This window comes from Sciurus carolinensis, chromosome 7 (assembly GCF_902686445.1).
Source record: "Sciurus carolinensis chromosome 7, mSciCar1.2, whole genome shotgun sequence".
NCBI classification, from domain to species: Eukaryota; Metazoa; Chordata; class Mammalia; order Rodentia; family Sciuridae; genus Sciurus; species Sciurus carolinensis.
This window is the reverse complement of record NC_062219.1, coordinates 2,024,545-2,047,178: the sequence shown is the minus strand read 5'-3', so window position 1 is coordinate 2,047,178 and position 22,634 is coordinate 2,024,545. Positions and strand designations below refer to the sequence as shown.

General features: G+C 45.0%; 1 protein-coding gene across 22 annotated transcripts in view; it reads left to right on the top strand.

Moving 5' to 3' along the window:
- Positions 1–204: 204 nt before the first annotated feature.
- Positions 205–22,634, top strand: part of Afdn (afadin, adherens junction formation factor) — a 132,823-nt gene continuing 110,393 nt past the window's right edge. For 19 of the 22 annotated variants that reach the window (XM_047559560.1, XM_047559549.1, XM_047559559.1 and 16 more), the window contains exon 1: positions 206–426. In XM_047559560.1, the coding sequence (XP_047415516.1) occupies positions 322–426 (105 nt within the window). In that variant the 5' untranslated portion in view covers positions 206–321. Of the gene's footprint in view, positions 427–22,634 lie in introns of all 22 variants that reach the window. The other 3 variants (XM_047559543.1, XM_047559540.1, XM_047559561.1) reach the window with 1 other exon arrangement.

The following is a 22,634-nucleotide window of genomic DNA, read 5'->3' as shown; positions in this document are numbered from 1 at the left end:
GCCCGGACGAGCGCGGGGCGACCCGCAGCCGTCCCGGGGGCGGCGCCCGACCTGCCGCAGCGCGCGCCCCGGCGCTGCCGCGCGGCCTGCAGCCCTGAGCGGCGCGGCCCCGAGGGCGGCGGGCGCGCGGCCGGGGGCGGGGGCGCGCACGGCGGGCGCGCACGGCGGCGGCGGGCGGGGCGGCCGCGGCGCACCGGCCGGGCTGAGGCGCGGGCTGAGGCGGCGCGGGCCGGACGCGGGCCGGACGCGGGCCGGCCGGGAGGAGGGCGCGGCGCAGAGCGGCCTGGCTGCCGGCCGCGGGCCCGGCGCAGCGCGGCCACCATGTCGGCGGGCGGCCGCGACGAGGAGCGGCGGAAGCTGGCCGACATCATCCACCACTGGAACGCCAACCGGCTGGACCTGTTCGAGATCAGCCAGCCGACCGAGGTGGGCGCCGCGCCGCGGCCGGGCGGGAGGGTCCCCGCCGCCGCCGCGCCCGCGCCCCGCGCCCCGCGGCCGCCGCTCGGCCCGCGCCCCCCGGCCGGGCGGGGTCCCGCGCGCCGCCGCCGCAGGCCGCGCCACCTGTGCCCCCGGCCGCCCCCGCCGCGCCGGGCCCGGGTCCCCCGGCCGCCCACCTGTGCCCGCGGCCGCCCCCGGCTCCCCCGGCCGCTCCCGCGCCGCCGACCCCACCTGGCCGCGCACCCGCGTCCCCGGGGTCGCGCCTCGCCGCCACGCTCTGCTTCAGGCCTCCCTGGCTTGCTCGCCTGTGAGCTGGACCCCCACTCGGCGGCCCTCCTGTGCCTCAGGCCTCCCCGCGACCTGCCCCGCCACTCGCTTATGCCCCCGCGACCCCCCCTGGCCACCCCAGGGTGCTCCAGGCCTTCCCCTGGCGCCCTCCTGTGTCCCGGGACCTCACCTGGCCGCCCCACTGGCTGCACACCTGCGGCCCCAGGGACCTCCCCTGGCCACACAGCTGTGTCCCCTGGTCGCTCACCTGTGTCCTAGGGAGCCCCACCTGGCCACTCTGTGCTCTCTGGCTGCTCACCTGTTTCCCCCACTTGGTCACCCACCTGTGTCCCCTGGTCCCTCTCACCGGTGCTCCTGGGTCCCTATCTAGCTGACCCCCTGTGCCCCAGGGTCACTCACATGTGTCCTGGACCCCACCTGACCGCTCCCCTGTGCCCCAGGTCGCCCTGCCGTGCTTGGTGGGTCTCGTGTTCCCAGGGGATGCCGACCGGACTGGACATTTGGTCCTGGCTGCAGCCTGTTTTTCTGATGGCGTCTTCCGAGTGTGGGGACATGGATCACGGTCTCCCGGAGAGCACGTGATGGGCTGTTGCTTGCCTGGGGGTCTGGAGAGCAAGATGCCCACCCCGGCGAGAGATGGTCGTCCAGAATTGTACCCGACCCCTCTGGCTGGGCACCTAGGCACCCGCCGTGGGGCAGGGCGCAGGAGGGTGGCAGCCAGCCCGGACTCCCAGGCGGGAGGAAGTCACCCTTGGTCTGGTGCAGTGGCAGTTGTTTATAACAAAGGTGCAGAAAGACTTGTGCTCGGTTTTGCAAAAAAATGTCTGAGGCCCAGTCCATCAGCACAGGAGATGCGGGGAAAACCGGAGGTGGCTGGGAGGACCCTCCATACCCTCCTTGTGCCAGCACAGGGCCAGGATGTATGTCCTTGAGTGTTAGCTGTGCACTCTTCCACAGCACGACCTGACCCCCAGGGTTCGTGTCTGTTCAGGACATTATACTAATAGCATCTGCTCTTGGTTTGTTGTAGGTGATTTAAAGCTAACAATTTTTATTTGCCAGATCTCAGGCACCAAAACATCCTTGGTAGATTTGAATGGTCCCATGAAATTTAATCTCTTTATCATTAAATCTCAGCTTGTATTGTTGAGAAAATTTGACTCTGTTTTGGGGTTCTTGATTTGCCTGTGGTGGAAGGCTGCTCTTCTCTGTTCATCTTGCCTCTGAGCACACTTGACCTGGTTAGAGCCCCTCATAATCCTCAGTTGAACGCTGATATAAATTGTTAGGTTCAGGTTGCCAGTTTGAACACTGATGTTAAGTTACACCTGATTCACAACTCATCTTCCGTAATCATTTTATGAGTTAGTTCTAGTAAGCAAATTTACTATGTAGTGAAGTGTTCGTTCATAGACTTCCTAGCACATCTTTCACGGTAATTTAGTTTCAGGATTATGTTTTTCAGAATAATGAGTTCATTTTTTTTTATGGTAGGATAAGAAATTTGGATGTAAAATATTATCTTGGTATATAATCATTTTGTGTTTTTGCTTTAATCTATTTTTAATTGAGAGATTTCTTAAGTTTAGTTGTGAAAAAGAAATCTTTCTTTTCACTTTAGTATTAGAGGATTCAACTTATTCTTTGGTCTTTTAAATTCAGTTGACATTTTTAAAAAATCCCAAGCCAGAAATGTAGTTAATTGATTTAATTAAATTCTACTTTTAAGTATTAATTGGAATCTTTTTCTCATTTTCCTAGAGATATGAGTAGTTTTTAAAGTAAAATTGACTTGTCATGTGGAAATCTGCTTTTTTCAGTTACTCTGCAGGTGAAAAGTTGCTACATATTCAGAGCAAAAATTGAAGGACTTTAAAAAAAAAAAAACACTGTGTATTTCATACTAGTGTTTTCTCCCCTCCTAAATCTGAACCTTTCTGTTTTTAGAAGAGATTCTTCAGAATTATATTTGAAAGCCTCATGTAATGAATTGTTTTTAACAACTGTACGTGTTCCTGGGCCCAGTGGCCATGCATGTAATCCCAGTGGCTCAGGAGGCTGAAGCAAGAGAATCACAAGTTCAAAACCCACCTCAGCAATTTAGCAAGGCTCTCAGCAACTTAGTGAGACCCTGTCTCAAACTAAAAGATTAAAAGGACTGGGGATGTGGCTCACTGGTAGAGTGCCTCTGAGTTCCATCCCCAGTACCAAAAAAATTTTTTAAAAGTCTGTTGTTTTTTCTGAGCACTGTTATTGTGTATGGCTGTTCACACTTCCTATTCTCTTTTGTGGAGAACCTTTGCATGCTATTCTGTTTGTTCTTGTCTTGGAAGTTAAACTTTACATTTAACATACTGTATCAAACAATAATTCTCTAAACTAGTATTTTTAAGGACAGTGTTTTCAATCTGCCTTATCAGAGTGTATATGAATTATTTTTACCATCTAATGATTAGTTTTACTGCATTTGGCCATTACAAATTGAATGTCTTAGTTTTCTACAAGAACATAAATGATACATCAGTCCTTACTGGATGTTCAGCAACTGTTGAGCAGTTCTACTGCAGAGATTCACTTGTAGAGATAAGATTTAAGCCTTGTATTTATTTTGTTGGGTAATTTTTTTATGAATGTGAGTGAGAGCATGAGTTTTTTGTTGTTGTTTGCTTCTTTTGGTACAGTGATCAGTGTCTTATCAAATTTTCTAACAGCTTTAATTATTGTGATTGGTGATTTCAGGCAGCTTTGATAATCACTAATAATTCTGCGGTTTCTATGTTTAGGAAGATAATAAACTTGGTTCTTTGGATTACATTTACTTTTTAAGAAAATTAAGCTATTTTAAAATCATTGCGGTTAAACTTGCTTTTCCCTGACATTCACATTTGTGTAAAAAGAGGGCTTCCAGAAATGGGTGTCAGCTTCTGTTGGTTTGTGGAATGAGGGTTGATGGTCTGGACTTGATGTGAACATTTCATCACCAGGGGATTGGTGTTGAGCTGAATGAATGTTGTGAGTACTGGGAAACTTACAGTTCATGAAAGCTCCTTAAAGCTTTAGTCCTCTCCTCTCCTTATTTTTAATGTTAAGACTTTGCTTCTTTAGGGAGGCCCGTGCTTTCTATGGCAGTGTCTTCCTGCTTTCCTCCCTGCCTCCTTGGAAGAGGGTTTTTCTGGTCAACCTAAGGTCCTCCTGTGGGTTTAACTCATCATGGTTGTCCAGATAGCTGTTGGCTTGTCTCCCTCCCTCATTACCTGAAGGCAGACACTTCAGAGTTTTGTTCTTGAAAAATGTTTCTGTCATGTCACATGGTACGGCCTCAATAATCATTTTGTAGAAGAATATTGACTATGACTTCCTTTGTGTGTATTACTGACAAAACGTGGGACATATACTTTTAAAAAATTTAGTGAAAATTTCCTGTTAGGCTAATAGAGATTAATGTTTTTGTATCTTATTTCTCATTTTCTATAAAGGTTACACCTAAATGCAAAACCTATGCTAGGTAATTGACCATTTAACTTCGTGAGATATTTTTTATATTCACTTATTGTTTATTGAGTTCATTGCCTTCTTTTTGCCCTGACAGAAAAAATAACTCAGAATTTATGTGAATGTTAACATGCACTTTATCATAGAATGGTATGCTTCATTTACTACCTTGATTCATCTTGAGAGGTAATGTGGTGATTCATATTTAACTCAAAGGTGCATGTAAAAAATAACTTTGGTTTGTCAGCAGAGGTGGAACAGGGAATGTTCAGGTGAGGAGGTGGTTGCATAACTTAGTGAAACTATGTCTGTATTCCAGACTGATACTTCTAACTATGCTTTATCATGCAACTTAACTTCTAACTATGCTTTATCATGCAACTTAACTGTTTTGATGATGGCAGTTGTATTTTTAAACTTTGGCGCTGCTGAAAGTCCCTTTTTATGGTGGCTAATGTATGATGAGGTAGGTGGTTGCCCTTGATGGGTTTTTAGTATTCATAGGCTTTTTTTTTTTTTTTTTTTAGTAAATTGAACCTCAGTAGTGGGTTATAACCCTTTCAAATCTTTACTTCCTATAATAACTGGCTAAGTTTTATGTTTGTGAGAGTCTGAGGTACAACTCCTGTCTAACATTTTTTAGAGACCTGTAAGTCGAAACTACACCTAGATCAGTTTCAATTTGCTATCCTCCTGCCAATGAAAAATTATTTTATGCAATTTGTTGACCTAATGGAATGTAAATGTAGCTATAAACTTTTATAGACTTTCTATTGTGTGTAAATAACTAGCAGTAGCAGCACATCAGGAGTAGTAGAAGTGGTCCTTCATATTGAAAAAATAGAGGCACAGTATCAGGCTATGATACTAAATTGGTGGGAAGCTTAAGAAGAAAATATTCATAGTTATGTCATTAGGAATTTAATTGAGCAATTGTATATGTAAAGCATCATTACTAGGCAGTGGCTCTTCTGGTGGTATAGGCTATTTTGTGTATAAACAGTGTTGCCAGACTTGAACTTTGATGTAATGTCAGAAAATGCTAATGAATAGGAATTATTTTGATATATGCCTGTTTTTCTTTACTATAAATAAAATGGATATGCAAGTAGCCCTTGTTGAACATAAAACTAATTTGACTCATTAATTGAAACTCATGTCCACCTTAGGTAGACTGCTGTTTCTGTTAGTTTCCTTGCTGATGGTGTGTACAATGTGCTTGTTCACCCTGGAGATGCCAGGGACAGGGACCAAGGGTATTCTGATCACATTTATACTGCGAGTCAGATGCTGTGCAGTGTGCCACATCCCAAAGGTCCTAACACTAACATGCCAGCAAGGCCTGAAAGCTCAGTGATGGACTCCCAGCCAAGGTCCTCACCTATGGACATTGTAGCAGGTGTGTACATCTTGTCAGATTTGGACCATTTTTTTTTTTTTTTTTAATGGTGCTGGAGATTGAACCCAGGCCTCACACATGCTAGGCCTCACACATTATATTTTTATATTCTTTGAGATAGAATCTCTCCAAGTCACCCAGTCTAGTTAAAAGCCTGGGATTCTTACGCCTCAGCCTCCCTAGTCACTGGGGTTACAGGTGTGTGCCACCACATCTGTCTTCCATCTTTTTTCATGAGCAGATCTTTCTTAACATTTCTAGCATAGGTAGACCACCCCAATCTGAAATTCTGAAATCCTCCAAATCCAAAAAATTTTGAACACCAACAAGATGCCACAAATGGAATATTCCGCATCTGACCTCATGTGAAGGTTGCAGTCAAAACATAGGCACAATAAAAGTATTATATAAAGTTACCTGCAGGCTGTATGTAAAAAGCTTCCATGAAGCAATTGAAGCTCATGAGAAGATTCAGGTCCCCTCCCCAAGAGGTCTATAACATGCAGATGTTACAAAGATTGGAGAAGGATGAAATCCAAAAGCCCTTTTGGTCCCAGGTGTTTTGGAGTTCACAGCTGGGTTTGAACAGTCTTCAAGGTGAAAGGGGACATGTCTGCCTATTTCATGTTGTCTGGTTAGGCATTAATTACTCTGCCATATTGGAAACCTAAAAACTTGCTTATTTTGATACATGTAGTTAATCAAACCACTTTATAATTTTAGGACTGAGCCTGCTTGATGAAGTGAAAATAAGCACTAGAAAGGTGGCTCATACATGAAGCAGGGGAGTTTTTCCAGTGTCAGATATTCCAAAAGTCTCAGAATATGAAGTCTCATATTCTGCCTACAAGTTTATAAGTGCATTTCAGGAATGAAAACATTTAGAGGAACTGAAATTGAGTGGTTTACTATGGCTGAAAAATAGCCAAAATTTCTGTACTTTTGCTTGTGTGAAATGTAACATTAAAGAATATTATAGGAATTATAGAAAATAAGTGTGTTTGTGTTGTACTTGACCACGTTGGAGTGCTCTGTGACTGTTAGTACACCAGGACAGCAGTGTGAACTGGGGTCATCTCCACTGGCTCCAGGTGCGACGAGTGTTGGAACTGTCTTTCCTGTGCTTTCGAGCTGCCTGAAGTTTACTTGGCCCAGCTGACCTAGGTAGAGGACTGGCCATTTTCACAGAATATTCAGCTGGTTTCTGTTTTTTTGAAGCTGACTTCCTTTCTGGTAGGGCGGAATCAGGCCGTAGGACGAGTTCCTGTTGAGTCTAGCTGCCAGCGTCCAGTAGAAACACTGCCTCGCCTCCCGAAACTCTGCTGGGAGTGTCTGGCTTTCAGACCAGGAGGACTGGATCGCTCCTTCCTCATTGTCGTTTGGGTGTTTGGTTGGTTAGGAGGGTCCAGGTGGCTTCTTTCCGTCAGAATCACAGCTCAGGGTAGTGTTCTATGTTCCACTGTGGTCCTGCTGAAGGAAAAGTCAGGGAGGCTTGCCTCTGCCGCTTTGAGTGATGCCCCCGAGAGTGTGCCTGCCTTCGCCTGGCTCGGGGGTGCTTCCTGTGGGGACCTCCTGTCCAGTTTCCTGATTTCCTTAGAACCAGTGGGAATTGTCTGGTTGTGTTGTGTGCTGCCATTGGCAGCTTTGTCCTGAGACTTGCAATTGCTGGTCCCACCCCTTGCCGTCGGGAGCTGTGTTCCGTAGGAAGAGGACAGGAGCGGCAGCCTGTTTAAGAATGCTCCAACTTTTAAATTCCATAGCCTCTTACAGGCGTCACAGACGGAGTCATGGGTTGGGAGGCCATCTTTCAAAGAGCAGTAGATGTTGCTGTTGTCTGGATGATGTTGAGTGCTGTGCAGGTGGTCCACTCAGGCCATGGGAGCGGCTGTTCTCCACCATACTGTGTGAAGTTGCACAAGAGCTTTTGGTGAGTCCTTAGGTCTTGTCATTGTAGCTTTTTACCTTAATTACATTGTTGACAAAAACTTGAAGTTATTATTTTTAAGGGTCTCTGGTAATAAACATAAAAAGAATCAGTCATAATAAGGTTTCCAGTTTGAATTTAAATATTTTCTAACTAATCCTCCCTTAGAAGATTCTTCTCAAGACTTCCTTCTGCTACACTAAAACCAAGCCATCTGCCTTGCGCTTTGAAAGGGTGTTTTGCCTGTGTGTGGTCTCCTCCATCCCACCTTGATCATTCGGAAAACACTGATGGGCTGTCACACAGGTCCGTGGACCGTTGGCGGGTTCCCGTTCATGGACACCATGCCGAGCTCATCAGGAAGCTCTCAAGTACAGGGGTGTGCTCAGGCTCAGCAGTGCTGGTGTAAGTTTTCAGACACTTCATGATTGGCAGCCTGGTCACTGGCAGTGCTCAGAGGGACAAGCTTGCTCTGTTCATTTTTGAGGAAATGTCTGCAGGACATTCAAGCCTGGGCAATCATAGTTTGTCAGTCATTCTCTCAAGAAAAATGGTGTTCCGTGAAGGGTGCCTCATTTATTTCCTAGTGGAGACGTCCCAGGCACTTGCTTGCAGAAGTGGGAGGCTTCCGTATGTCCCTGGGCACACAGACCACTGAATGCATGTGCTCTAGTCAAAGTTCAATAAAATCCATCTTTTTTTCCTGTTTTATCAGAGACATTCTTAAGTGAAAGTAGCTTTTTCTCAAGTTCGAACGGTGCAGAGCAGTGGAGAGCACGTTAGTGCTCTGTCCCTGCCACCCTAACGCGGCTGCCTTGCCAGCGCCGTCTAGGTGTTAGGAAGAGAATGGCCTTCTTCCTCAAAATGACCTGCAAGGAAACCCCTGCAGTTTGTGACCTGCTGTCTAGTATGCTTAGTGGTTGCTTTTAAAAACGTGGTTTGGATGATTTTTAAACATGCAACTCATCTAAAGTAATGTAAATCTCTATTCATAACAAGTAGGGCTGTAACATACATGGATGTGTCATATTTAAAATGTGAACATGGAATTTACAATTAGGGAAGATAGATTTCACATTCTATGCATTCTATGTTTGTTTTCTATTTAAATACTTAATTTTTAGTTAGTGATAACATGCAAACACTACTGTTTTGTTATTCAAGATTGCTGGCTGGCTGCAACCTAGCTGAAGCCTGGAGGTCAAGTTGATTGTGCGCTCTTGGCTGAGCACGTGAGGAGCCACGCCCTCTGGAGGTTTTCTAGTTCTCCTGGGACTTTTCCAACAGTGATGGCTCCAGCATTCCAGCTAGTGTGACTGCAGATGGCCTTATTGCTAAAGTGGGCTCACAGGCCGCCCTTGCCTGCCCTCTCAGCCCTCCCTCTTCTCCCAAGCACAGAATCAGAGTTACACCAACACTGACCAAATAAAAATCTTTTTTCCTGCTTTTATTGTGCTTTCCCGCGGATTAGGTCTTGAGAGACATTCGGACATGTTTATGTTCTAAAACCCAGTACACACATTTGGAATTCTGTTACTTCAAAATAGTGTATGGGTTTATATTTAAGGTCAACAGCACTTTGGATTAACTCATTTCTACTCAGAGGCGACTTGTTTTGTAACTGGTGTTCTGTGTTGTGGAATTGTAGCTGGTGTGAGTTCATTTTGAACATTTTCGTATGGCCATTTCACTTATAGATAGTGTTTCTGAGTTATTTTGGTGGCATGCTGCTTTTAACTAGTTGGTGGAACATGCTTATTAATAAACATATTGCTTTGATTTATCAGGATAATAAAATACAGGAAAGGAATCTTGATTGCTCAGTATATGGATTTGTAAAGATTCCTTTGCAGATCAGTTAAGCTGCTGCTTTTTCAAGAGAAGGTGCCTGCCAGGAGTACCATGGACAGTGGTTTTACTGCATTTCATGTTTAGGGCCTCCAAGGTTTAAAAATGTGGTTTTAATTCAAGTTTGGCAAAGGTGACCTTGTTGAGTTCATGGTACAGCTAACATGATTTTTATGCCAAACTTGCTGATTTTAGTTTATAAACAATTATTTTTAATTACCTTCATGAAATAGTTATTTTGGGGACTATTAAGTGTGAAATGAAGATTAGTGAATCAAAGAAAATTAAAGATCTTTATGGTGTCATTTTGTAGCTCATTTTTAAAGTATTTCTTGAAAGTGTGGTTGGACTTGAAGGAGTTAGAGGATTTCCTTTGCTGTGTAGTAAGGTCATTTATTTAAACGTGTTTTTTCTATTATTAGAAATGCACATAGTTTTGAAGGTGTAGAAAGTACTGACACATACACAGGTAACAAATTACCCCTGTTCCGCCATCTGAAGAAGTTCTGGGCTTTTTTTGCCTGATTTTATGCTATTTTGAGGGTATAAAGTGTTAGGTGTATGTTGTACCTAGTTAATTGTTTGCATTTTTTAGCCAGGACTGAATTTGTGATTCTCCACCAGCCATGTGTCTGTCAGGTAGCAGTATTTAGAACCACCTCAGTTATTCTGGCAGCAACTCCAGAACTTCAGTTTGAGGAGTGCATGCTATCTGACTGAGGCCAGCATCAGTGTGCCGTGGCACTGCCTCCTCCAGGCCTGTGGTTGCCCCTTGAGTGGTCACTTTTGCTGCTCTTGTGTTTGGATGAATCTTAGGCACAGAGAGTTTAACCAGCTTGTTCCAGGGTGTGTAGCTCATAAGTCATGAGCAATGATTCGAACCCAGACAGTCGGACTCTAGAACCTTCTGTTAACCACTGTATGTACAAAATTCCAAAATTTAAGGTCACTGTAAGCAAAGCAGTGTTTGGAAGTTTTATAGGAAACTATAAATAGAATACTTTAGAACTTGATTTTCAGGAAGAAGCACAGGTATGATGTAATGGAAGCTATCTTGTGTTTATTTAACTGGCGTGTTTGTGTGCATCTGGATGCACATCTATGTATGTACATACGCGTATGTGATTTCCACTGTGTTTTCTGAGCCCTCCTATGATCTCATTTCCAGCTGGGCCATTCTGGGCTTTGCAGCCAGGTCTGTGAGCCTTGTTTTATTTCCAAACTCAGGCTGTGGTGCTGCCTCTTACTGTGCATAGCTACCAGAAGTGTGAGTCTGGGCTGCGGAGATAGTTCAGTCAGTAGAGTGCTTGCTTTGCATGCACAAGGCCCTGAGTTCAATCCCCAGCACCGCAAAACAAAACAAAACAAAACAAAGAAGAATGAGTCTGAAGGAAGACAGGAAGCAGTTGTGGTGGCCTCACGGTGGCTTTCCTGTGCCTTAGGAAAGGAAGGAATGGTCAGACCCATTTGGGCAGCCTTGGCTGAGACTGAGCCCTGTGAGCTCGGCCTGTGCCCCCTTCTCTCCTGTGTTTTTGATCAGTGATGTCCTCCTTGATGGTCATCTCTGCCTTGCCTGTGTGAGGCCTAAAAGTAAAGAGCAAACACAACTTGTTTGTGTTATGACTGTTGCAGACAGTCTGATTCTTCTCTCTACTACGACTCAGTTAACTTCCTGAATTTTTATTTATGTATTATCAGTTTTTCCTCAAGTAACATCTGAATTTTTGTAGAATTTTTAAGAGACTACTAAAATTTCTTGATTATTATTAACGGTGCCATATAATCAATTGAGCAAATATGTGCTATTTCCAAACAAGAAGGATTGAATTTCAGACATAGGAGCAAGTTTGGGAATAGCCTTCTGCACCTTTGTAGACCCTACACTCAATTCTCTGGTGATAAACCTGGTTTTTCTTTGTATAGGAAATAGTAAAACTTAGCAACCTGGAGGAAACTTCTCTGGGGGAGGTTAAGTACACTTATCCCCGTTAACTCCAGGGGATCTGTTCCAAGGCTCCCATGGATGTCTGAAACCAAGGGCAGTACTGTACCCTAAGCATGCCATGTATATTCACGTATATGCACTCCTGTGATGAACTTTAATTTATAAATTAGACTCAGAATGACAGTAACAGCTAACCCTAAAATGACAGTCATGCAACGCATGGGCTAGAGTTTGTACTTTGGCCCTTTTTACCTAAGATGCAGGTTATTCAGATATCAGTACAGCAATGCCATACCAGTCCTTCCAGCAACCAGGACAGCCAAGAAGGGGGTAGCGTGGTTGGTGTGGGTTTCCTGCAGGAGGGCTGGTTGCGTGACGTCTTTCAGAACCCCTGAAGTGCCCTTTCTAGCACCGTGGGAGCACTGCTTCTTGAGCATCTGTGTGCATGCATCAGCTGCAGCACTTCACTCTGAGTCGCCAGTTTTCTTTGTCCTGTTGCTGGAAACACCCTTCTTATGCGGTTGCTTCTGGAGCATTCTCACCAGCACCTCTGTGTGAGATCCAGTTGCCCTGGGACTTTGCTGCCTTCCTCATTCATTCTTCCCTTCCCACCTCCATTCATCCATCTTGGGCTTTTCTGTTCTCTTAAGAGGCTTTCAGCTTCTGTCTTGTTTTTGGGAACTACCTTTGCTGTCTTGTGACTGCCGCATTGTGTACCGCATCATTCATTCAACAAACCTTCCTACTCCAGCCTTTCCCATTTGCTCCTGACTAGTGTGACCCCTTCTCAGTATGGCCCTGCCTCATGACTTAGTCTGCTGTGCTTGAACGTTTTGGTATTCTGATTGCCAAAGCCAGTAGTCCCTTGAGGGCACAGAGGCATTATTTTAATGGATGACCCTTGTCTTTCTAGAGGCCATTGGAGGATTCTGTTTTCCCTTCTCTTGGTGGTGTGCTGCAATCCTGGGTTGGTGTCTTCTACCCATTCTTTCAGTAAAAAAGGCCATGGTTGACTGTGGGACCATTGTCCTGAGATCAGGGAGGCAGGTTGGTTCTGACCTTGGCTGACAATATTCTTACTTGACATTTGTTGGGTATTTAAACTTGCTTTGCACTCTCAGGTGGTGGGACACTCTGCCAGGAAGTGGTGGGGCCTGACTCCTGTTGGCTGGCTTCGGCACTGCCTCTTCTTTCTCCCCTTCACCTGGATTTCACACACTGGGTTCCATTCCACTGTGTCCATGTCTTCTTGCTGTCATCACAGAGTCCGGGCCAAGCAATCTAGGTGATGATTTTCCCTCCTGTACCAAAATCCAAGGATGGTGTTGAGCTTTAGTCTGGCAGGCAGTTGGGAATATTCCTTGGGAAATGCTGCCTCCATCACGTGTAGCCACAGCCCGAGCCCCTGCTGGGGAGCTTTTGTCATCTGCCACCTTGTGAGCAACTTTCTGCCCCTGCTGAGAGTAACTAAGGAACAATGTGGGCTCTTCTGGAGGGTTGTACCTGTTGTTCTGAAAAGGAGGCTGAAGACAAGTTTTGTGACAGGTGATATGGAGAGCCTGTGTTTACGAAGATTCATGAAGATTAAGATCATGACTTTTTTTATGGATTCTATAAATTTGAAAGTCTCCTTTCCTTCTAATTCTAGTTTTTCAGAAATAGCCACTGTGAGGAAGTTTTAGAATTTGTCTTCCCCAGTTTTATTCTGAATCCTCAAATGAATAGTGTGTATTTGAATTTTATTTTTGAATTGAATCAGAGGTTCTATACTTTTCTGCAACATGTTTTATATTGAAGAAATTATCCCATAAGTCAGAAAATGTATGTATGGACATGTAGTTTGCACCTCTTCATAACTGACCCATATTGCATTCCCCACCATTCCCTAACTGTGGAGTAGCATCCCGGCATCCCCAGAACACAGCGTAGGGCGGGGAGGAGGCTGCTGCGAGCGTCCTGTGTGTTCCAGGCAGCACGCCTTAGGAGTGGAGTTTGGATCTGAGGGTGGACGACTCCCACACTGGTTCCTAAGAGGCAGGTCCACCTTCTACCCTGTGCCTGGCGGGTTTGTGGCTGTCCCCGCCCTGATGTCAAGGCTCACCCCGGGGCCTTCTTGTTTGCTGAGAACTCTTCCTCAGTGTCCTTGCCGTCCACGTTGCCTTTCTCTCAGGAGAGTCTTTTATTCTTACCAACTTGTGAAATTAAAAAAAAAAAAAAAAAGACATGTTGATATTTTGTGTTTGCAAATGCATTTTCCTAGTTAGTTTTTTTGGTTCTCTGACTTTGTGGTATGTTTGTCATTAAGGACCTTTTTCTATTGGTTTGTTTGTTTCCTTATTTTTAGGGTTCTTGAATTGGAACTAGAAAGACCAACACAACAGTTATGTTTTGCAATTCTGCATGTCCTAGCTGCAGTTAGAGCTGATGGCTTGTGCCATTTTGCCCTTTTACATTTGGTAAATGCCATATTCATTAGAGCTTGGGTGGTCTTTTCTTCTTAAACTGGGCTCAGATCCATTAAATTTGCCAGTGAACTGTGAGCATCATTGGAGCCTTGGCTATAGACAGGTGTTTCTGAGATCTTTAAATGTTGGCTAGTTGAGATGCTTTGGTTTAAAAAGAAGTCTCTGATTTTTCAGTACAACTACAAAATACTAAGTTAATTTTACTGTAGTGGTTTTTTTTTTTTCATTTCTGCACTGAGAAGTTTCTCAAAGTGAACTACAGGGGTGTGCTTTTGTGCATCTACACATACATACACTTTCTCTCTTTTTCTCACACGTATACAAGTCCTCCCAGAACCAGAGCATGAGCTTTTAAAAGTTTGTAAATAAGCCATGAGTTCTGTAGAGGGTGGCATTATTGATTGCAAATGTAGCTGTGCACCTCTTTATGACAGGAATGCAATTCAAAAGTGCCTGGTAGGCAGCTTTGTGGCGTGAACATCAGATGGTGTACTTATACCAACGTGAACATGGGTGGTGAAGTCGGCTGTGCGCCTAGCCCGTTTAAGGAGCATAGCCTGTTGCCCCTAGGGCCACGGTGAACAGAGCAGCATGAGAACAAATCAAGCACAAGAGAAAAGTGTGTGACCAGGGGACACAGGAAGTGGGAGATGAGGCCACTCTTGCTGTCAGGTTTTCTGAGTGGAAGGAGGAGGGCTGGGGATGAAGCTCAGTGGCAGAGTGGTGGCCTAGCAAGCACTAGGCCTGGGTTCCACTCCTAGCACCACAGACACACAACAACAACAACAACAAAGGGTGGGGGAGGAAAGACTCTAAAGGAGCAGTGAAAAGCACGGTGTAGTAATACATGAGCCCGGAGCAGTTCACCCTCACCCCCGTCTTGTGTAATGACTGTGACTGGAGGGTTCTACTTTTCTCTGCCTGGCAGCACAGTAGGTCTGTTTGCCGCAGCATCACAGATGTGGGGAGTGCGAAAACCACACCCTTATCCAGGCCGTGACACCCTAGGAGGGGAAGCCTCCAGCTCCACCACCACCCCCAGACGGGGTCCAGCTGCATGGCTCAGGGCGGCTGCTGAGATGTCAGAAGACTTGAAACTGCTAATTCACTTTTGGCTTATTATAGTGACATAGATCATATTCTGACTATTTTCAGTTTGTTTCCACAAATATAGTAAACAAACAATTTAATAGATGGACAAAGGATATTTAATATTAAAAAGAAAAAACAAAACAAATACCCAAGCATTTTGTTTTCTTGGTACCTGGGGAACCTGGCTGGAGACTGAAGCCTGATCCCTGGCATTGCAGGGAGTTGTGTGGTGCTGAAGTAGGATGAAGACTCGAGACTGTACAAACAAGATTCTACCAGATGACTCTGCATTGTTGAGACAGTCAGTATTGCTTTTCCAGTTTGATTGCTTGATGTGAACCTGTCACCTATAAAAGAGAAAATCAGCTTGCACTCTGCTGTCAGTTTAAATGGTCTAATCTGAGAGGTGAAAGCTACATTTCAGAACATCTTCATTTGCCTTTTTGTGCCAGGTGGGTCAGCCCTCGACTTGACTGGACTCTCTGTGCTCTGTGCTGCCGGAGCTCTCCAGCCCTCCTGTTGGGCACCTGCGTGGCCCTCACAAGCACCTCAGGACTGCCGTCTTGTCCTGTGCCACGTGGGGGAGTGCCTGGGGTCTGCTCCGCGTCCACTCTCCAGACTTCCTCCTGTTCTGAGAAGTGCAGGGTGTTGCAGACTCACAGTTCTCAGCCTACCACTGCTCTGAACTCCAGTCCCACCTGTCTCTCTGCTGCCTGGACGGCTCTTGGTGCATCCAAGGGATCCAGCGTTAAGGGTGTCCCCACCAGCCACTCTGCTCTTTCTCCAGGCCCTCCTCCCTGCTGTCCCAGGGTGCATGCTGACCATCTGGTGTTTATTCTTGATTCCTTCCTTTGTCTAATTGATCAGTAAACTGCCTGCTCTACCTCCACAGTGTTTTATTATTTAACCACTTCTAAACATTCTACTTTTTTTTTTTTGATGAACCTTTATTTATTTATACATGGTGCTGAGAATCAAACCCAGTGCCTCACACATGCTAGGCGAGTGCTCTACCACTGAGCCAAACCCCAGCCCCTAAACATTCTACTTCTGACCCTCATCCAAGCTGTCCCCATCTCTCACGTCACTTGTTCAAGTAAACTCTTGCCTTGTATTGTGTTGTCTGTCACATCCTGGTGTCTGTTTATTTCTGTTGTTGACCTGTGCCCCAGGTCTGTTTCCTGTCCTGAGGTACAGTCTTAAGATAAATCATGTCATTTTTCTACGTCAGCCCTGGGTTGGCTTCTGTATCACTCAAAGAATACCTTGTCCTGCCAGCTCCAGCGAGATGCCTCCCCTGGGGTCACACGTCCTCTGCTCTCTCTCTGCGCTTACCACAGTGGTCTCCTCTCATCTCAGACAGGCTGGCTGGGCTTGTGCCCTGGCTGAGAATGCTCCTTCCACACAGTCAGGCATTGCTCAGTGTCCTTTCCATAGGCCTTTTTGGCTACCATGTGTGAAAGGGTATCTTCCCTCTTAGCAGCCTCTCAGGGCTTCTGTGTATCTCCACTGTTCACATGTGTGTCTCTGATGGACTTTGAGTGCCACCAGAGCAGAGACTCGTTATTTTTCTTTTCCCAGTGCCTAGAAATAGAGAGGGTGATAATGACAGTGATGATTTAACTGAAATGAAAGTTTTCTTGAGAATCTCTATCTCTTGTTGAAATGATCTTTTGCTTCCTGCACTTGCTCTTTCAGCTTATTGATATTATCATTCATTGCCTGCATTTGCTCTCTTATCTCATCCTTTGCTTCGCGAATCATCTTAATCATGTATAACCTGAAGTCATTTTCTGACATTTCTTCTAACATACTATCATTGGATTCTATTAATATAGAATCTAGATTTGTTTGGATCATTTTCTTCCCTTGTTTTTTCATGTTGTTCATGTATCTTTCCCTTTAGCAGTGCAGATCTGGGGTATTGCAGATTTCCCCCTATAGGCTTATAGTGGTCCTATAGGTTTCCAAAACCCTTTCTTTAAGGGGAGATCAATATTAGCAGTGCCCAAATCAGACACTATGCAATCCTAGACCAAATAGCCCCTATGAGGGCAATAACAAAATTGTCATAATAAACAGAATGAGTTCAAATATTATCTTAAGTAAAACAAACAAATTTGCAATAAGGTCTGCAGTTTCTAATGGAGGACAAAGAGGATGCAGAGAGATGTAGAATGTGGCTGTTAATGGGATAAGAAAAGAATATACAGAAGTTCTAGATAATAGAAAGGGTGAGAGTGTAATCAAAGAAATTGGATGTTAGCATGCAAAAAAGGGAGAAAGAGACTCTGAGGGAACAGGCAAACAAAAGGAAAAGAGAGCAAGAAAAGTAAAGAAATAAAAACTTAAAATTTTTCAATAAGGAGAAAAAAAAAATCTACAGTATAACAGTCATATAGTAATGAAACCTCCCAGGGTTCAGTAGCCTGATGCATGAGAGGGACCTGACAATGAGCTTCAAGTCTCCAGCAGGCGTCTCAGGATGGGATTTGCCCCACCTAAAGATTGGAGCTCTGGCTTCCAGGATTATCCAAGATGGCCGCCCTGGCTTCCAAATGTGTTGGCAAATGGGGAGCTGCAGCTCAGGGTGTGGATGTGGTCAGCTGGAGGTCCTGGAGGCAGGGTGCGGTTGGTCAGGCAGGGGTCCTGGAGGTCAGGTGTGTTTGGTGTGGTTGTGGGATCCTGGAGGCCGGGTGCAATCAGTCCATCTGGGGTCCCAGTGATAGGGCGCAGTCAGTCTGGGGGTCCTGGCGGCAGGGAGCAGTCAGTCGATGTGAGGGTCCCAGAGGCAGGGAGTGATCGGTCGGGCTGAGGGATCCTGGAGATGGGGCTCAGTCAGTCTGGCCAGGGGTCCTATGGGGCCTGGCTGTTGTCTCAAAATGGCGGCAGCCACATGTAATCAAACCTGCAGGTACTGTGACAGTGAACTTCCAGGCAACAGCAGGCAGCTGGCGCTCCACTGGCAGTTGGCGATCAGTTTGCTGACTGCTGTCGGACTATCGGGAGGTGAACCTCGTGCGTTGGGTGATGGATAGGTGTAAGGCAGGCGATGGACAGGTGAGAGGCAGGCAAATGGTGGATGATAGGCGCCTGACAGTGAGCAATCTGCACTCAAAAAACGCGTTGGTATGCTGGCAGACTGCAGGTCATCGCAGCAGAGAAATGGGGTAAACAGCAGGGGATCGATAAGCAGCAAAAACTGCCTCACCAAGAAACAGATATCCTCTGCTTGAAACCGGAGTTACGGAGCGACAAGGAATGCAGCCTCTCTCTAGTCCGCCATCTTGGATCTCCTGAAAGTTTTCTGTTCCTCCAGGTTTACGCCTGTTCCGAGCATTCTTTGGCTATTAAATTGCATTTTTCCCTTAAAACATTTATTTTAGATTAACATAACTTTATGAGTTGGTATTTAAAATACATAATGTGATCTCAAGAGTAGTACTGTGAAATGAGCTTTGTCCTTCAGCTGATTTGTGACCCAGCTTTGGAATCTGACCTGCAGGGTTGGTTTTGTTTCTTCCTCTTTGTAGGTGAGCTCCATCTTCCTCCCTTCCATTCCTTGATAATCACTACTGGACAAACACAGATAGCCTTTGTATCTAGTAACTGACCGGCTCCTAGTAGATGTTTGTTCTCCTTGGAGTTCTTGTATTGGGGAGCACCTTCCTCGGGGCTGGCGTGTTAATGATGGTCACTGTCCCATTCTCTGACAACAGCTTGCATGCCTAGCCAGGATTTAGGCTGAACCTGCTGTTTCATTTGACTCCCAAAGGCACAAGGGATGTGTTGTTGTCATGTGTACTTCTTTTAGGTGACAAGGTTCAGGAAGCTTAAGAACTTCAGTTAGATCGGTGCGGAAGGCTTTCCTTCTCCCTCAGCCTATCCCAGGAAAACTGTGCATCTGGAACTTCGTGTTAGTAGATGTACTGCATGGTTTTGCTTGCTCTGTAGTATTCCATTGTACAGATAAACCCAGTTAACTTATCTCTACTTCTGTCTAGGGACAGTTGTATTTTCCCACTGGGGAGAATGTGGGATTCATGACTGTCTGCCCTTCATCCATCTGTACTCAGGGAAGTCTGTTAGTACTAGTACCTAGAGGTGGGATGCCTGGATTCCACTTTACTGAGTACTGCCTTGTTAATCTTTGAGATGGCAATACCAGTTTACATTTCAACTTCAAAGTTTGTAACATATTCAGTATTTTCAAATTTCTAATAGGCTGAAATGTTTGAAATAACAATGACTTAAGTCTGTATTACTGACTTCAGTGAGCATATTTTGTTGTGTTTATAGACATTCTGATTTTCACTTTGGGTTGCTTGTGCAAGTATTTTGTCCAAGTTTTTCCAATGAGCTGTTTGCCTTTTTCCAATTGACTTGCAGGAATTCTTTATATGTTTTGAATACTAATCATGTGTACATTGGGTGTAAATTGTTATTTATGGCTTTCGCTATTGCTCTTTAGATTGATACCTTTTAAGCATAGCTGACTTTCCCATCTTTATGTTGCTTGTGGTTTCTCCCCTGCTGTTTGATGAACCAGCTTTCTGTTGTATTCTGCGTTTCACTGCTTAGTTGTTCACGTCTCTCCCACAGCAACCTGCCCAGGGTGGGTGGTGCTTATCCAGGAGTTGGCCCATATGTTTTCCAGCCTGTACTCATGACATGGATTTGGATTTCTCTTTTACAAACCAAGCTGTGTGTTGACTCTCAAGTTTGTTTCCTGTTGTCTGTTGTGTAGGAGATTGGTTGCTGGGGACACCATGAGGCCAGGAGAGATGCTGTGCAGCCTTTTGCTTGACATTGCCTGAGCCTAAATTCTGGCCCACTGGTGTAGCTGCATGGGGATCAGTGCCTGCCTCCTGGGTGCTGTGAGGTCAGAGTAGGCGATGCCTTGGAAGCCCTCAGCACAGCATTGGGCACAGGCTCTGTGTTAGCCTGGGTTATCTGCGTGAGCATGAGGAAGATTCTCATTGTCTGCACCATTATTATTATTTGCGTTTTCTTTTTCCTTCACTTTGTTTTGCTTTCTTTGTTCCAGTAGAACATCTTGTTTGTCTCAGGAAGGAAATGCAGGTCTCTGTGCTGGGGTTCCTATCATTTGATGCTGCGTGGAGGAGGGGCAGTTTCAGGTCTGCTGTTGGTGTTTTTGGTTGACTCTACATTCCTTATCTTAAAGTGAACAAGAAAATTATGTTTGCGGTTGCTTCTTATTTTGTGTGCAGTCATATCTAGAAATGGTAATATTTTCTTTAAAAGTGTCCTTAAATGAGATTTCATGAATAGTGTGACTTTACACATAAAAGCAGAAACACTGATTCTGAGACTTTCTGTCATGGAATTGATTAACACTTGCTGTATTTCCGTGTTCCTGTCTTTGAGTGCACACCCGTTGTGTGTGCTGTTGATCCCCTAAGTCACTCCAGGATCTGCGTGTGTGCCTGTGTTCGCTGGGAGCTCTGTGTGACCACATGGAAGAAAGATCCTCTAGAGCAGGGCTGAGGTGCTGCTGTGAGCCGCCCCAGTGATGAGATTCCAGCTGAGCGAGTGGCTCCTCACTGGGGTGCTCTTTGCAAGTTGTGTCAGGGAAGCGGCTCGCTGAGAGGTCAGCTGTTTCATCTGTCCTCTTGTGCCTCTCCCACCCTCCTCTAAATTACTGGTGTGGAGTCCTCAGCACCTCGCCCTCTTTTCCAAAGCTGCCAGGCTGATTTGTGCATCTTACCTTTTTGTTTTCCTCAGGCCTGGTACCAAGTGACATTCCAGTCTGCAGTAATCATTGGTAAAGCAAACAGGGAAGCAGGAAGGGACTGCTTGCACCAGGTCCCAGGTCCCCAGTTCAGGATTGCTCCTGAAACCCAGGAGAGATCTTGAACCAGAGGAGGAGTCTGGTTTCAGCTTGAAAATTCTGAGTGATGCAGTAACATTCAGGTTATTTGTGCTGCTCAAAAGTTCTTTCTTTCTTGTTGCTCTTTCTGCTTCTGCCTCAGCCCCTTTAGAGTGTGCCTGTCTTGAGTCCTTCAGACAGAGGGTGAAAAGCTGCTTGAATGTCAGATGTGTTTGTTTGCTAGGACAGTACTTTAGTAGATTTGAGGATATTTTCAACTTAGGAAAGTGGTTTGACTTTTTCTGTTTTCCCAGTTTTTACTGGTTTAGTGCTAGATGGATGCTATGCAGTCAGTTCTTAATTTACTGAAAAGGTGTAGATGGGAACATTGTGATTGTAGTAAACTTCTGTGGTTAAGTTGCCAGTTTGAGAATTTGTGTTGCTTTGATGTTAAAGTTAGTAAATACAAGTAAATGATAGCCGGCCAGTATTTATGTAAATATCTGTATGGTTCATTACCTTTGTCCTTCAAATTTAAGAAACTTACAATATTCCATATGCACGAAGGAGAGTCTTCATGCAGTTTTCTCATCTCCTCTGCTTGGATTATATTCTGGTGGCTGTACTTCTGAGGCAAGATCAGGAACTGCCGATATTTCATACTTTTATATATGTTATGGGTAGAATCAGTTAAATCATTGGAAGTGATTTGAACACTTGGAGCTTTTATTTCAGCAACAGGATTATGACTGTGTATAGGGGTCATTTTATTTTTTTTCTGCAAAGTCTGCTTTTTTATGTTTCCCATGTAGACCTTCAGTGCACTCAGGGAATGACACTCAGCAGCAGGTGCCTTGTTTATGGCAGGTGGCTTGTATGCTCTTGGCCACATGCAGGAGTAGCTCTGCTCCATGACTGAGCAGGTTTGGGAGGATTCGGCTACCTCCCCGGGGCCGCAGGCTGGCAAGTGGCTGTTTCCAAGGCTCCTCCTCACTTTCTCACTTTTCCATCACACATTTGCTGCCTCCTCTTTGGGATGTTAAATAATTTATTATCTATTTATGGAATCAAATCGCTTGGGTTTTTTTAGAGCATCTGTATTATGAAAATACATTTATTTTGTATATAATGATAGTTTGCAGTTATGACAGTTTTTTTTTTCCATGTAAGCACTTTAATATGGAAATCTTACAGCAGATGAAATTCAGGCTTTAGAATTTTCAGGTTTCATTCTTAGTTCATCGTTTTGTTGTTTCTGGCCCACCTGTTTTAAAGCAAATCTTAAGATGAGTTGTGTTATTTCTCCCGTACTTTAATGTGCATCTCAAAAGGTTGAACCATAATAGGATAATCCCAGCAACCAAATTGGCCATAATTCCCCGTTATTGTCCAATCCCTGTTCTGGGCTCAGATTTCCCTGTATCTCAAGAATGTGTTTTGCAGTTAATTGAATTGGAGCCTAAAAGGTTCACACTGAAGGCAGTTCTCCTTTAGTCAAGAGCAGTTGTTTTATGCCTTAGATGTTTGGAGAATCTGGACTAGGTTTTCCTGTAGCATCTCCTTGTTCTGGTCATGGCTTTTCTTTTTCAGTGTGATGGTGTCTGAGGCTCAGCTGCCTTCAGATCAGCTTCTCCATGTGTTCTGTGGGTGCTGCTGGCCTCTGGGGGAGCATAACAGGTTCAGTCCCAGAGCCCTCTCCTGTCTAGCTTCTCGCCAACCTTCACCAGAAGGTGCTATAAATGTGGTCTTTGCCCAGGCCTTTAGGGTGCAAAATGTCAGTTTTAATAATTCCATCATTTCTTTCATGTTTATTGGTTGAAATTCTTCCTTTATTTTATTTATTTATTTATTTTTTTTGGTGCTGGGGATCAAACCCAGGGCCTTGTGCTTACAAGGCAAGCACTCTACCGACT